Source organism: Abramis brama (assembly GCF_963993115.1).
Source record: "Abramis brama genome assembly, chromosome: 10".
Classification (NCBI taxonomy): domain Eukaryota; kingdom Metazoa; phylum Chordata; class Actinopteri; order Cypriniformes; family Leuciscidae; genus Abramis; species Abramis brama.
The window spans coordinates 30,382,848-30,399,193 of record NC_139972.1 but is presented as its reverse complement, the minus strand read 5'-3'; the positions used below and the strand labels follow the sequence as shown (position 1 = coordinate 30,399,193).

The 16,346-nt window shown below is 37.6% G+C and overlaps 1 protein-coding gene across 2 annotated transcripts; it reads left to right on the top strand.

Annotated features, from left to right (window-relative positions):
- The first annotated feature begins 117 nt into the window (after positions 1 to 117).
- msh5 (mutS homolog 5) lies at positions 118 to 11,094 on the top strand. Of its 2 annotated transcripts, XM_084125777.1 has the most exons (24): positions 118 to 492; positions 585 to 708; positions 963 to 1,043; positions 1,163 to 1,216; positions 1,582 to 1,703; positions 1,773 to 1,879; positions 2,865 to 2,900; positions 2,978 to 3,060; positions 4,949 to 4,994; positions 5,090 to 5,228; positions 5,329 to 5,391; positions 5,489 to 5,617; positions 5,728 to 5,800; positions 6,192 to 6,301; positions 7,098 to 7,178; positions 7,581 to 7,668; positions 7,740 to 7,926; positions 8,022 to 8,148; positions 9,254 to 9,403; positions 9,646 to 9,720; positions 9,812 to 9,952; positions 10,080 to 10,217; positions 10,583 to 10,656; positions 10,751 to 11,094. In XM_084125777.1, exons 1-24 carry the CDS (start codon positions 409 to 411, stop codon positions 10,869 to 10,871), a joined length of 2,433 nt encoding a protein of 810 aa, XP_083981903.1. In that variant the 5' UTR covers positions 118 to 408; the 3' UTR covers positions 10,872 to 11,094. The 2 variants fall into 2 exon arrangements, with proteins under 2 accessions (XP_083981903.1, XP_083981904.1); XM_084125778.1 differs by lacking the exons at positions 118 to 492; positions 585 to 708; positions 963 to 1,043; positions 1,163 to 1,216 and having other exon boundaries at positions 1,593 to 1,879; positions 2,988 to 3,060.
- The last annotated feature ends 5,252 nt before the right edge of the window (positions 11,095 to 16,346 follow it).

Genomic DNA, 16,346 nt, shown 5'->3' with positions numbered 1-16,346 from the left:
TGTATAAAAAAAAACTTGGCTAGAAAAATAAATAGATTTATAAGCAAATACTTGTCTTTTAGATTCTTGTCAGGGTCATAACATCCAAATAAGACACAACACCAAAGTGACGCGATCGAGGCGCGCGCTCGTGTTTTGTTGTTGTCAGAAGACTGAAAAACAGCGGCGACATTTTGTCGAATATCACAGGAAAAAACAAACAAATATTAAAACAGTGGATATCCTATCTCTTAAACGCGTTCGTTCTCTTTTTAGATACTCGAACACAACTTCAGAAACTCACCTCAGAGAATTTCCTGTTTATTCATTGTATTTTTCCTCAGGGTTCATTATTTTGAAGACACAAGACACCATCAAGAATGGCGTGATTAGTGTAAATGTCTAAACAGTGTTTTTACACAGTGAAATATGTCTGAAAGCGATATTTTAAAAGATCCAGAAAGTAGAGCTGCGAGTATAAATGAAGATGAGGAGCATGAGGGAAACTCTGTGGTAAATAATATCTATTATTTAATAATACATCAGTAACAATGTTCTTACTTGCGTTAGTAACACGGAGATGTGGTCGTTTTGTTTAACTTTAGATTTTTCTGAGTATATTTGTTCAACGAGGTAAAATTGGACTGAGTTACTATGACAGTAGCGACTATACGCTGCATTACATGCTGGACACGATGGACAATGGCGACCTCTACCTGCTGGATAGAGGTACTGCATCTCTCTCTCTCTCTCTGCTGTATTTGCATGGGTGCACACACAGCTATGCACAGCACTCTTTAGTTTCTTGCTCTCTTTCGTGTCTCTCCCGCTGGCTGTTTGTTATTAGATTTTCTTGCTTGCGTCAGTTGGTTGTATATGTCAGAATACACTGATTGGAGATGCAAGGGGTTGAAAAAATGCATGTATTTGCTCGCTTGCCATTGTGTTGGTTTGTTTTTGCCATCAGTCATTTTCTGTTTCAGTCATTCAAGAGCTGAGTCCAAACGTCCTAATAACAAGTGCCAAACAAGAGCCCAGCTTGACCCAGTTTATCGAAAAGCTTGGTAAACTCTTCAATTTTCTCTAAATCATAATTTTAGATCATCAGCAAAGACCATCTCTCGCTTAATGGTCTTTCTATGTAAAAAAGTGTCATACTATCAAACTTTTGCTTTAATTTCAGAATTAAACCGTGATTATAAGCCTGAATTAGTCATGTTTCCAGATGCAAACTTTGGTAAGTGTTCACCTATAGCTTTATTTTGCTCTCTAATCTCTATCACAATTCCATGGAAATTTGTATTCTGTGTAACACACACACACACAAAAAAGTTTAGCAGGATTTTCATGCTGCTTTTTTCCTGGATGGGGATTCTGGAGAACTAAAAAAAAAACGACTAAGACAAAAAGCTTTGATATGTGTGATCTGGTCAGTCTTTCCCCAAAATCTGTCAGATACTGTGTATATATACCAATAAAAAATGAATCATAGCAAATAGAGGTATTGTCAAATACTGCATATGTGTGCATGAAATTTTGCAGCGTTTTACCAGCTTAGTGAAAACTGGCTCACAGCAATTGATCCTCTCCCATCCTCTGCAGGTCTGGAGATCAGCAAACAGCAACTTCTCTCAGCACACCTCTGGTTTCTCCCTCCCACCATCACAGAGAGCGAGAAAATCCCGTATCTCTCCTCCTGCCTCCCATTAGACTCAGTGCTGATGGTGAGACCTCAGAAATGATTTATGCTGGATAAATGGACAGGCATATCATGGTAATCTTCTTTGTCGTAGGTGAGGTCAATAGGAGGACTGTTGAAGTGTCTGGAGAGGAGAAGAGTCGGCTTAGACCTGAAGGACTGCATAGGCATCCCCATATTTCAGTTTCTGACGTACACGCTGTAAGACATTGATATATCAGCCAATGATTTAATATATAGTTGTTCTAATTTTTCCAGTGAGTACAATACAATACAATACCGTATTTATTTATAATGCACATTTAAAAACAACCAAATCTGGAAAAAATAATAACTACAGGAAATACAAAACATTCAATAAAGTAAACAACAAATACTACACTGAACAAAATTGTAAACGCAACACTTTTGTTTTTGCCCCCATTTTTCATGAGCTGAACTCAAAGATCTAAGACTTTTTCTATGTACACAAAAGGCCTATTTCTCTCAAATATTGTTCACAAATCTGTCTAAATCTGTGTTAGTGAGCACTTCTCCTTTGCCGAGATAATCCATCCACATCACAGGTGTGGCATATAAAGATGCTGATTAGACAGCATGATTATTGCACAGGTGTGCCTTAGGCTGGCCACAATAAAAGGCCACTCTAAAATGTGCAGTTTTATCACACAGCACAATGCCACAGATGTCGCAAGTTTTGAGGGAGCGTGCAATTGGCATGCTGACTGCAGGAATGTCCACCAGAGCTGTTGCCCATGAATTGAATGTTCATTTCTCTACCATAAGCCGTCTCCAAAGGCGTTTCAGAGAATTTGGCAGTACATCCAACCGGCCTCACAACCGCAGACCACGTGTAACCACACCAGCCCAGGCTCAGCTCATGAAAAATGGGGGCAAAAACAAAAGTGTTGCGTTTATAATTTTGTTCAGTGTGTATATGATACTATATATACATTATATGTGTATACAGTGCTGGGTAGTAATGTAAGTAATGTAATGCACTTCATGTTGTTGATAACAAAAAGTGGAATCATTTTTCTTTCTCTTTGTATTTTCTATCAATATGGTACAATATTATACTACTCAAATCAATGTTATAAACACGTAAGGTCAAAAGCTACCAACTACAATTAATTAACAGATTAAAAATCAGTTTTGTACACTTTGTTCATTCATTATTTTGCAGGAAAGATGTTGTGTACATCGACAGAGACACATACAGGTTGGTCGTATGAACGGGTCCTTTTATTTGTTCATTTTGTTCAGAGATGTAAAAACCTGTTTGCACTTCTTCCTCAGTGCACTACAGATCTTTAAATCTGAGCTGCATCCTTCCGTCTTTAAACTCCAGTCAGGAGAGAAAGAGGGATTGAGTCTTTATGGTAAAACATATTCTTTTGTCCATCATCTACAGTTAATTAAATCCTGTTGTGTTTTAGTGCAGGGTTTTTTAAAACTGGGGTGCACAGGGGAGCGGTAGCAGGTCTGTGGAAAAGTGTAGTAAAAATCAATGTAAAAAATAAATAAATTGATTTAAATAAATAATAAAAAAATGATTTTAAAAGTACTGTACTATAGGAGAGTAGAAAATGCAATCATGTAATGTTATATAAACTAAATATTTTCAAAATAATATTTTACACATATTTATAATATTTATTTTTCACAGTTTAAATTGGGTCTTTATACAATATATAGCTGCCTTTTAAATTTTAGGATGGGGGTCCCTTGCACAAGGATGATTATATTTAGGGATCCATGGCCTTTAAAAGATTGAAATTCCCTGGGTGGTAGAAACTCCCCTATGAATTCTTAATAGCTTAAGTTATTACTAGGCGTCTTAAGTTAAACTAGGCTTCGCCGTTTCCACATCTACAAAATTATCTGACGTCTCGCCCCCTATGAACACTATCACTTGGGAATAATATCTTTAGTGTAACCTGCTAACCTGCTGCACAGCAGTAACCAGATAGACTCCAGACAATATCTTTAAAAGGCTTCAATCATGAACGAGAGGATCTCAAACCAATCTCAGAGAGATCACACCAGCAAAAAGATTAAAACAGTTTATATAGAATAGGTGCATGGGCAAAGGTGACATAATTTAATTACATAATTTTTCTCTAATATAGTTGGTACTTCATATATGCAATTCCACAAAGCCCTCCTCTGTTCCTAGGGCTAGGCAAAAGAAAATCTGTATTTCTTATGTCATGAGGTTAAATATACATTCAGACAACTGTCTAATACTGATTTCCTTTTTTGTTATTATGACACACTTACTTTGGCCCAAGTGTTGGGACATTTTGTTCTCCAAAGCATATAAATGTAAATACTGTAAGAAAAAGAACATTGGTTATAATTAATTAAAAATGTTCTTCACACCTGTTTAAGTGGGTACTCAGAAAAGTCGAAAATGATTGTTGCCAAACAAGACAAATGTGTGGCTGTACACAATGGCGCCTCGCCACTCCCCAATTTTTTTACATTTTCAGTAGTGATCAGAATATGCCAAGAGTGCCACACACACACACGGTTTGTTTGCGCAAATATAATAACAGACTCTCGTCTCGTGTGCCTAATGTACGACTCCTGTATGTCACTGTATCACCTTCACCTCGATTTATTACTCGTCATCCATTAAAACAAGCAAGACATTGGTTTACTTTATCCAACCGAGAGATGTAATGTTGCGTATTATTGTGTTCATGCAGCGGTTGGGTGTTTTGAGCCGTCGTTCAGCACAATGAGAACCGGCTTGGGCTGCTCCGAAACTATCACAAAATACGTAGGAGAGAGATCGTGCTCTGAAGCCAAGTTTACGGTTTAAAATGATCTGATCGAAAACAGAGGATCGGAAACGTAACATCTCTTGTCCAAAAACGTTCTTCTTTTCGCCAGCTGTTTCCTCTATAATGTATTGATTTAAATTAGTAAAAAAAAATGTTTTACCACTTTTACGCGCCTCTCCTGACATGCTCTGCCGCCCCCCCTGGGGAGGTGCACCCCACACTTTGAAAACCCCTGCTTTAGTTTATAGGAAAGTTATCATTTGTCATCATTTATGCACTCTCATATCATTTACAAACCATCCATGCAACACTATAGGAGAAGTCAATGCAAAAAATTCTGTAGAATATTCATGCTAATCATGCAATAAAAGTGAATTGGAATAAATGATGACAGAATTTTAATTTTAGGGTGAGCTATTCCTTTAAGAATAGTTTTAGTTCTTTATATTTGTGGGAAAACTATGTGTGCTTTCTGTAGGTATTCTGAATCGCTGTCGGAGCAAGTTTGGATCTCAGCTTTTACGGTAATGTCCCCTAGTTCTATAACAGAGACTTTATCACATTTAAAAGTCCTTATTGGATGAAATATAGACTTCCTTTCCCCCTCTGTTTGTTTCAGGCAGTGGTTCCACAGACCAACTCGAGATCTGAACATCCTGAATAGACGCCAGGAAGTGATCCGTTTCTTCACATCCCCTCGTAACTTTGCTGATCTTGGCACTTTACAGAGTTGCCTGCGGAATATTAAGAACATCTCGGTACAGTTTTCAACATTTTGTCTTAACGCTCAATATTAAGCAGAGCCAAACAGCAAAATGTCCCCCAAATGAACTGACTCTTAACTTGTCTTTCACATAGACATTGCTGCACAAAATGTCTCTCTCTACTCCGAAGGTCGCAGTCTGGCAAAGTCTATATAAGGTGTGGGCACATCACTCAGCTTAGGTTAATTTATTCCTCCTAAAGAGGTTTGGCTATCCTGGTTTGATTTTTTCCCTCCATGTTTCTCTTTTATAAGACGGTGTACAGTGCATTGTGCATTAGGGACACCATTCGCTCCATGCCCCAATCCATCCAACTTTTCAGTGAAATCAGTGAACACTTCACCGATGATCTTTTCTACATCGCCACATACATCAGTAAAGTGGTGAGACTGAATAATGAAACATGGAGAAGTGCATGTTTTTTAACCAATGTTTATCTTAAATTATTACTGATTTAATGTAATTGCTTTGACTTTGTCATTCTCCATTGCAGGTGGACTTTGAAGGAAGTTTAGCCGAGAACCGATTCACTGTTAGGCCGGATGTCGACCCTGTTATCGACGAGAGTGAGTGGTTTCCATGGATTTGTTCAGTTTTGGTTTTGATTGTATTAATTACCTAAAGTTGCACAATTTATCAGTGGCTGATATATTTTTCACAGATAACTGGGAATATTAAATTATTGTTTAATTATGCACTTGATTTTTCAATGTGAACGTAAGCTATTTCCTGTGGTCTTGCAAGACTACTGATTAGATTCTGATTTGTTTACACTGTTGTTGTTTTTTTGCAATGTAGATTTAATATATAATCAGTCTTATTTGTCAGCATAATTCTGTATTTTGGAAAAGGCCACAAGCACTTTTATTATTTCAGTGGTTTGAATCATGAAATTTGTAGTTTGCTTCACTTTTATTATATACATTTTATATTTTTGTTTTATCCTCTTCTTTACAGAGAAAAGAAGGATGATGGGTCTGCCAAATTTCCTGACAGATGTGGCTCGTACAGAGCTGGAAAACTTGGACCCTCGTTTCTCCACCTGCAGTATAATCTACATCCCTCTGGTCAGGACGTGATTAACGCTTCTCTTCGTTCATTAATATGTGATGTGTAACCTAATTGTTGACACTGAGCTGTTAACATAAAGGTTGCAGGTTAAAATCCATGTTAGAGCGAGCCAATAAGTGAAGAGTCAGTAAGCTTGGCATTGAGCGGGCCACTTGACCCCAACTTGCTCCAGGATGACTGTTCCTGTAATTAGCGTACTGAAGTGTAGCTAAATGACAAGCAGCTGTAACAACTGTTTAGTAACAGCTATGACATCTCATCTGGGTTAGCAAAAGCAGCAAGCAATGCTGTTTTATTAAATAGTGAAATAGCTTGTAATTGGTCACAGAATTTCATATTTTTGACATATCTGTGCCACCAGACAGAATTGCAAAAATAATGATTGTTTCAAAACATATTTCCCAAAAGCTAATCCTCTTGTTCCATCATTCATGCAAACAGGAAGTCCTTTCCCAAACTCATGCCATACAAACACACTGCAATGTTGAAAGCACCACACTTTCTGGGGAAAAATCAGCCTATTAAAGGTTTACTTATAGAGGTCTCTGCATATTAAACATTGACAGGAGAAAGTATTTACAGAAAAAAAGATGATCTTATCAATGAAATAACAAAAAGTAGGTTTTAGAGATGCTAACTGATAACTAAGCAGCATAAGGTATGTATTTCAAGGCACATTTAGTTAGAGCAAGTATAATAAAATGCCTGTATAAATGTTGATGGATAGTGATTACATTTTTTAACTGATATACATGATGACATCCTGGTATTTCATTCTGTGTTGGATGACAGATTGGATTTTTACTGTCAGTGCCAAAATTACCCAGCATGATGGATAAACAGAGTTTTGAGATAGAGGGTCTTGATTTCATCGTGAGTATGCCAGTGCTTTTTATTACAGTGTTTATAAGGCAACACAGTTACATTCCCTTAAATATCCTGGTTAGGATTTGTTTTAAATTGGAAGATAGTGAGTATTATACTTTTGCAGTTAATTTGGCCTGAACTGCTTAATGCACAGATTCCATTCAGACTTTATTTCACAGATAATTTCAGTCTTATGTGTGCTTTTCTATTTTTGGTTCCTATTAACTCAATGCTGTTTAAGATTAAAGATAGCAAATCTTACTAACATGAATGTGTATGGATCAAATGTGCTTCCCTTCCAATTTAATGTGCACATGTGAAGTAAATACACCAGGCCTCTTTGTCTTTGACCCATTAAAGTTTGAAGGTAAGAGCTGATGTTTGTGTTTTATTTTTGAATTATTTCAGTTTCTGTCAAAAGACCAACTGCATTACCGCAGCACTCGAACCAAAGAGCTGGACAGCATGCTGGGAGACCTGCATTGTGACATCCTAGGTCTTTCTTTCTTTCCTTCTTTCTTTCCCTATGTCTTTAAAAACGGTACGTAACCGTTTTATTTTTTGTAGACATGGAGATGGCGGTAATGAGGAAGCTTCAGGCCTCAGTGCTTCAGCGTAGCGGCTGTCTGCATAAGGTCATGTCCCTGTGTGCAGAGCTGGACTGTCTCATTGCTCTGGCTCAGGCCTCTCGGGAGCACGGCTACTGCTGTCCAACACTGACTCCAAGCCAAAGACTGGCCCTGATTGAGTCACGGTAAAAATCACCTCTTCTAATGAGATAAATGTTACATTTTGTTTTTTTGGAGTTCTCTATCCTTCTGTATATATCTCCCACTCTTTCTCTTTCAGACATCCTTTGCTGGAGCTGTGTACTCCAGTATTTGTGTCAAACAACTACATCAGCTCTGAAACTGAAGGCAAAGTGAAAGTCATTACAGGACCAAACTCATCCGGCAAGAGCATCTATCTAAAACAGGCAAACGCAGCAATAAACTTTACAGGCCGTACATTCACATAACACTGTAAATTGAACTTATTTTGATAAATGAAATTTCACAATAATACTTAAAACAAAGACTGTAAGACAGTTTACTCATATTATTATGAATGGGAGAAAGTGCAATATGGTGGAATAAGTCCCACCCTCTAAATAAAAGAGCCAATCAGCAATCGGTAAAGTCATTACTGGATCTGCCATTAAAAGCTCCAGTTCCTATAGCAACAGTCAAGTGTTCTGAGATGTGCGCTTCAGACTGTACATGCGCATTGGCTGGACCAAGTTAAATACACATTTTTTTTAATGATATTTAAGGATAGGAAACAACATTTATGGGTCAGTTCATTGCAGATTTTTATTGCTGATTTGAAATATTTTATTTAAATGTGAGTTTGGCAATTTCTCTGTATTTTCCCCTTTCATGTGGACAGGAGTTGCATGCCCACAATAGATCTCTGCAGGAATGATGTATTTTTGTTGGCCAAAACCTGGAAACAAGATAACATTTGAGCATTTTCAGCAGTTTTTTAAATGGGTTTTTTGGTTAAATGCTTTAAAAAAAGAGGAAGGCTGCAGGAAGGATGGATTTTAGTTTGACAAAGCTTAGTGCTTAGTGATGGTGACATTGAAGTCGAGCGACTGTGGTGAAGTTTGTTCATAGCCTACATTTAGCTTTTGACTTCTGCCGATTGTTTTTATGCTTCAAAATACATAAAAGTTGTGTTCATTTGTGAAGATTATCACGATGAACAAATCTTTTGTTAGTCTTTTGTCAGTCACAAAGATGATTTTCTGCAATAATCCAAAAGCCAATGGAAAAATCATTTTGGGTTTTTGTTGAAGGAACCAGGGTGATGCAAACTTCCGGGTTGGCCTTCAAAAATAAATCATCACTGCAGCGCTCTATAGCTGCACAGGGGCATTGCAAATATCCACAGAGTGAAAAGACTTTCCTTGAAAGGAGCTTTGCTTAAAAATGAGACTTAAGGAACTAAAAACAGCGTTCCATGACCATGGGAATAATCCTGAATGTAGGCATTTCATCATTTTTTGTAAAATCCTGTATTCTGGTTGGTCTTGAAAGGTGGGTCTGATTGTGTTCATGGCGCTGATCGGCTCAGATGTTCCCGCTAAAGAGGCAGAGATCGGGCTTGTGGACGGAATCTTCACCCGCATGCACAGCCGTGAGTCTGTATCGGTGGGTCTGAGCACCTTCATGATAGACTTGAACCAGGTGAGACCATCTCACACTCACCCTGTACACACAAATGCCCTGTATACACTTAAAACATTTTTTTGTAACATCCATCTCAGATCAGCCGATTTTGTGAATCTTACCCAAAGGTCTTGTCTCTCATTGATGAGGCATGAATTTGTACAGCGTTTTCAAGGCAGACATTGAAAACACCTCTGAGCCATTGAAATATTTACATAGCAAATTGCAATATCAATAATTATAATTCCTGTTCAATCTAGATGTCTCATTCTTTGAACCACAGCACTGGGAATTCTCTTGTCCTGGTGGATGAATTTGGCAAAGGAACCAACACGGTAAGAGTGGTAGACCCAGGAGCAGCAAACAGGACTTACAGAAGAGCAAGGGGGCATTTTAACTGATATTGTGTGTGTGTTTATGATGCAGGTGGATGGATTGTCTCTCCTGACCGCATGTCTCAATTTCTGGTTGCGTGGGCCTCAGTGTCCTCACTTACTCATGTCTACATGCTTTCACAGCCTTATTCAGCTTGGCTTGATCTCTGATTCCCCACTGCTGGCTTTACAGGTGCCACAGAAATAGGCTTTTAATAATGCTATCATAGGAAAATCATTGTCATTGTTTTTTTAGTTTCTATCGATGTGATTTCAAGACCAGTAAACCAATTTATGCATTGTTGTTTTTTGTTTGACAGACTCTAGAGACAGCTATAGAGGGGGAAGAGCTGGTGTTTTTGTTCCAAGTGAAAAATGGCATCTGCCAGTCGAGTTGTGCGGCTAATATCGCCACTCTGGTCGGCATTCCCACTGACCTGGTCAAGAGAGGAGTGGAGGTATGACACTGAAATACTTTTTACAGTCATTTTAATGCATTCTATTCAAGTCAGATGTGGGACGTTCCTACTTGCTATGTCCTAATTTTTAAGGCGTTTCATTGTCCCCGAACAAAAATATGTTTAAACACTTTTTTTTTTTTGGTTATGCGAACATTAAATAAAACATTAAGGGAACTTTCTATTTCATAATTTTTCAAACAAAATGGGAACATTACTTTTGAATGTTCTTTGAACATTCAATCACCATATTTATATGATGTCCTGCTTCTGTGTAATAAGAGTTGTGGATATTCACATACATTTTTTTTAATCCCTTGTTGACATTAAATGATTTAATCTCCTAAATATCCTCATCTATGCAGGTATCAGAGTTATATAGAACAGGAAGGACCATCAGAAAGATGGACAGGCCACCTGCAGATGAACAGAACAGCAGGTAAAGGATGGTTCTGGACAGCGAAACTTAAATTCTCTCCTCCCACTACTTGACATATATTTTAATATTTATATATGATTTATATATGATTCAGGTGTGCGGAGGTGGTGGAGAAATTCCTCAGCATTGATCTGGATGACTCTGAGATGAATCTAAATTCTTATTTGAAAGATGAAGTGGCCCCAGCTGTTGAAGAGGTGCTCAGACAACACTGAAACTTAACTATGGGACTGTTAGCACGCTTTGTGGAGAAATGTGCTCTTCGTTTTATTTCAAGGTTTGAACGGCTCCCATTCCCGAAACACACAAGTTTAAAGCTGATGGTTTGAATTGTATTGTTTGTTTGATTCAAACCAATCTTTTTGGTCTTGTTTTTTTTTCTAATCATTAAAAGAATTAGTTAATAAAAGTCATTTGTTCATGATTTGAACATACTAGAAAGACACGTTGTCTTAGCATTATTTTACAGTAAACAGGCTTATATTCACAGGAGTGCTGCCACTGACTGGTGGTGCAGAAAACACTGCAATTACTAACTCTCTAGGGGGCTGACTTGATTTCAGAGGACTGTTAATGAGTTTCCTCAAGTAATCACTTGTCACAGCATTTAGAAAGAAACAGCAACTTGCTCAGAGTTGATCAAATCAATTAAGTTCTCGAGCCATCTGTCGCAAGAGAACCAGAATCTGCTCTGCTAGGCTTACCTCCTGTCTGAGAAACAGAGCAGATAGAGAACGCCAACCACAAAATTCACTTTTACATGGTGTTTGCATATAAACGTGTCTTTGCAGTGTGTGGACACAACCACCATACAATGAAAAAAATCCATTCACTCCTTTTTTTATACTCAAAAAGCCTAAACACTAAAAATCAAGCCGTTTGGATTTTCTGAGCAATATGATGTCCTATTGCTCATGCTCCGCCCACGACCACTGACGGACTGTCCCATATTAGCATATTTCCGCCCTCATGTCTGCCAAGGCTGCACTTTACGTGTCTTGTGTCTACACGCCCCACAGAAGAGAGGGGTGGGGTGAGCAGTTGCTCATTATCATTTAAAGAGACATGCACCGAAACGGGTCGCTGTGAACAGAGCTGTTTTTGAGGAGGTGAAAAGGGTGTTGTTTTACACAACCATTGAGGGATTTTAACCAAAGAATGTTACAAATTTTACATGAAGACCCTAAAGAATCATACCAACTTGTGGAAAATGGGCATCCGATGACCCCTCTAAATAGCATCTACATCATTTATTGCAGAATCAAAAGCACTGAGTCGGGTGAAGAGGAGCAGTTTTGTGAAAGGTATAAATTTAGGGATAGTCGTTAGATTAGCAATGTTATGTTAGTGTTATGTATATACTATTGTAGTATTTTTAATTAGCTTTTGTTTTATATTTTCTGTGTTCATTTTAGTTTTAGTTTACATTTTGTGAACGCACGTCACACAGCAACTGCAGGCTCTGACAAACACACATAACAGCAAATTATCCTTCTGCATAATGTGTCTCTTTTTACTACAAAATTGTGAATTCTGTCGGTATTCAGATACAGATTCGGGCTATGGTCTACAATCGCCTATGTAGGTGAAATTTGTTTGACATTTCTAATCGTAAACACAGCCATGTTGAATCCTGCAGTAATGTTTTTCATTGATGTTATGGCAATCCACTCTGCTTATTGTTTTTCGAGAATGGTGCACTCCTGTTTGTCATTGTGCACGAAACTTCACGCCAATAAATCATCAGAAATATTGCTGACTTGTGTTAAATATTGCCCTCTTTACGATATTGCCAAATATTGCCCTCTTTGCCCTCTAAATATTGAAATATTGCCCTCTTAACGTTCGTCCTAATGCCTGTTAGTTGTCCGTGGATTTGCCTATATTTGGCGTTTAAAATGGAAACGTCTTTAGACATGGAAAATCGATTTTACAATCGATTCAATGAACACTTACGTCTCAAAAATCGAACAGGATTTTTTCACAAAAGTGACAGCCCTAGCTTCGGCTCTGTGTGACTGTGCAGACTAATATGGTTATCTTTCTGCTCATAAAACATTCACTACTAGGCTTAAGAGATATAACCAGTTTAGATGAAAAGGATCTCAAGCTGACTAGCTGAACACGTTACTGTAGCTTTACCCATTAAAGGGATGTTTCGGAGTAAAATCAACCTAGGGTCCTTTGCGCCATGACCTTGACCTTGACCTTAACCATGACCTTGAGCGCCATGACCCCCCCCTGAAAGTTGTTTAAATTGTCCATGGTAAAGAAGTCGTATTAAGAATTTCCACGACGCAACTTTTTTCTAATTACGAATATGACTAGACAAGCACGGGCGAGTGACGTATGTACGCAATTTCCCACGAAAACCATCCCGACTGGTCTAAATATAAATACCTATAATAGGCTTACCATAGTGAATAAGGGTAAGACAAAACATGTTTTGGAAGAAGGATTTATGATGTAGTGACTCATTTAAATTTAGCTTATTTTGAACAAAAAAAAGTGACATAGTTTGTTTAGATTAGTCAGACTTGATGCTGAATATTCAAGTCTCCTCCATCCACTAAGAGCCAAATTGACAAAATTTCTGCAATTAATTTAGGTTACAGACAGACTTGAGAGGTGTGAACTCATCTAGAAAAATCCAGAAAACAATCAGATTTGGCTACACTTGGCCAGATTTGGAAGTGTGTGTCACTTCCAGCCCTGGATTATTTGTACATATTAATTCACGCATCTATTCAGCTTTCTGAGGCCCACTCAACTACGGCTAGCTGCGGTGCTATTATATTGATATATGTGCTGATGTTAGTGAAATGCATCTACATCCACAAGTAATAGTGTTATGGCATAATGAAATGAATTTACGGTCTGCTTATGTGCGTGTTATGTGTTGGGAAAACAAATGATGGAGATTGTAATGATTATGCTTGGACACATTTTAGCTGCATTAAGTGCTGTTATTTTTCCATAATGACCAGACATGCAGATTGACTAAGTCAGCAAAACTGACACTATTAATTTAAAGCACGAAACATATCTGTGATGATGTAACACAGTTTAAACAACAGTTAATTGGGCGCTCTTAATTACTTCATGCAGCTTGAAAACCACACCAGAAACATCTACAATGAAAAACAGGAATGTGGCTGTATATAGTGTAAAAATAGGGAAACACTCAAGAATGCACTATGCATGCAATAAATTAAAATGAGCAAAACCATTTGCTCAGTGTTTTTGGCATATTGATGCACAATAAAAATGGGTCTGTCAGGGGTTTTGAAAAGGCCCTTTGTGTGCTGACACCTAAATTGACTTTTTATTCAAGTCAAAATTATCATTTAATGTGACATGTTTTTTTTTTTTCAGGTATGTTTTTTTCCTGTAAAAAAGAGAAAACGGTGAAAAGAATATAGCTGTTGCAATATATAATTATAATATAATAGGCAGATTTGGGCAACTTTTTCGCCTGTACGGAAAAAGAAAGTGAAACAGCTTTAAAAACGTTGTCAGCTCTGTATCATCTGCTTTAACGGAAAATGGAGGAATTGCATCAAAGTAAAAAGAGGCCGTTCAAAAGAGGACGTAATGTCTCTTGTCCATCACATCTTGACCCAAAAGTGCAGTTCACTTGACATTTGAATGGAATTATAAATGCATTTCATATTTGTGTCAGATTTGTACACAATAAATCACCCCCTTTTCATTAAAAGCAATTTCAGAAGGCACTTTTGTTGGCATAAATGGCCCATCACACGATCACTGCTATTCTGGAACAACAATTAAGTGTTTCTGTTGTACTTTAAGGTGGGTCCTTGTCAACACAGAGCTCTTCATTTTTGCCACTTGCTGTCAGTTTGTGAAGGGAGAAAATGACATTTGACATTTGCAGAGGCAGATGATGAAAGGGTCAGTCAGTCAATCAGGATTTAGTGTCTTGCGGAAGAACATGAGTGCTGGGGGTCTGACAGAATAGGATAAAGTCAACATTTGATGGCTTTTTCTACTTCCTTCTTTCTTATACTGTTAAATAGATCAAATAAAATAGATAATAATTTTAATATATATTTTTCACCAAAACAGATCAGATCTATTTGCTGGCAAAAATTAAGACTTTTGATTAAATTAAAGCAATGCAATTTTCAATGCAATCCAATGTTAATGTTATGACACAAGTACTCAGAAAAGCTCTTATTGCCATACGTACTCAGTAGTGATAATTAACTACATAACGAGGGGCTTGGAGCCAGAGGGGCGTAAGTGGCTTTTGACAAACTTTACAGGAGAGACAAAACAAAATTTTGACCACACTTCAATCACCTGTATTATTAACCTTAAGCCACAAACATTGTAACCACAGGCATACTTACATGAATGAGTATTTAAGTAATAAACTTATGGGATATTAATACAATGAACATGTTCTAAAACATTTTAAAATAAAAAAATATGTCAAAAATGTCAGATACGCCTTTTTGGCACCGAACATTTCCAAGTCTTCTATGGACATATTGGGCGTATCTGCTGAACAATGCAGAAAATAATTGGTCAAAAGGGGAATTGATTGAATAATTAACACTTGAATAACACTTGAACAAGTAATTAATTTTCATTTAACTCATTAATTAATTAATTTTTCATTTCACTTTTCCATTCTGGGCATCTGCTGAACAGTACAGACTGTAATAAAAGTCACTGAACTTGCTAAACACACTTCTGATTGGCAATTCATGAGTTGTTCAATTTATTTCATTACATTCATTCATTTTTTTCCCCCCAAATACTCTATACAATTGACAGTTCTCTCGTGTTCTTTTTACTCATTTCACTTTTCTTTTTTGTTCAACCATTTCAATTACTCTGTGAGTCTATTCATTGACCACATCCAAAGAATCTTTCTACTCACTGTCCACTGTCAGAGCATTGTAGAACTCTGCGTATGTGTGAGGAATACCCTCACCTACATGTATTTTTCAGAGTATGTAATTATTATTGTGCAGTATTCCCACAGAGTTTTATCACATAACATGATAATCTAGGGTGACCATACGTCCGGATTAACCAGGACATGTTTGGCCAGGATTTCGAGATCGCCCAATATGCCCAGGATTCGGCTTTTGCTTTCTACAGTCACCATTCATTATGTTTACATTATTACATTATTTGACACTGACACGTACGTGCCAGCTTTGCAGGTCATGCATTCTGCTTCACACGGATCCCGATCGAGACGAAAACACAGGAATTTTCTTAGCAATGCTAAAACGCACATCAACCGATCACTTGTTTAGCGTTCATGTAAACACTACATTCAGATTCACCAATCGGAATTAATTCAGTCCTATTGAATCAAAAGGTGTGCATGTAAACAAAATAAATGGCGACGATAAAGCAAAAGCCGTATCCCGGATATTTTGGGCGATCTCGAAACCCCGGCCGGACATGTCCTGGAATATGGTCACCCTATGATAATCCCTCAGATCTCTTGTTGGACTCAACAAGCAATTGTTTGGCAGGCTTTGCTCCTTTTAATGAAGCTCCATTAGATAAGCTCTCCATCCATCAATTTACGTGCATCCATCCTGATCCCATTTTGTCTCTTTCGCCATTAATCTTTAAGTTGATTTACTGAAGGTATAAAAAACACCACTGCGATGCAGAAAAGCACAGAAGAGTTTGACTCC

Bases quoted from the DNA above. Each gene is read 5' to 3' on its own strand.
- msh5 (XM_084125777.1), top strand. From the start codon at position 409: ATGTCTGAAAGCGATATTTTAAAAGATCCAGAAAGTAGAGCTGCGAGT. The intron at 3,061-4,948 runs GTAAAACATATT...TGCTTTCTGTAG, and splicing joins AGAGGGATTGAGTCTTTATG to GTATTCTGAATCGCTGTCGG. The intron at 10,657-10,750 runs GTAAAGGATGGT...TATATGATTCAG, and splicing joins GCAGATGAACAGAACAGCAG to GTGTGCGGAGGTGGTGGAGA.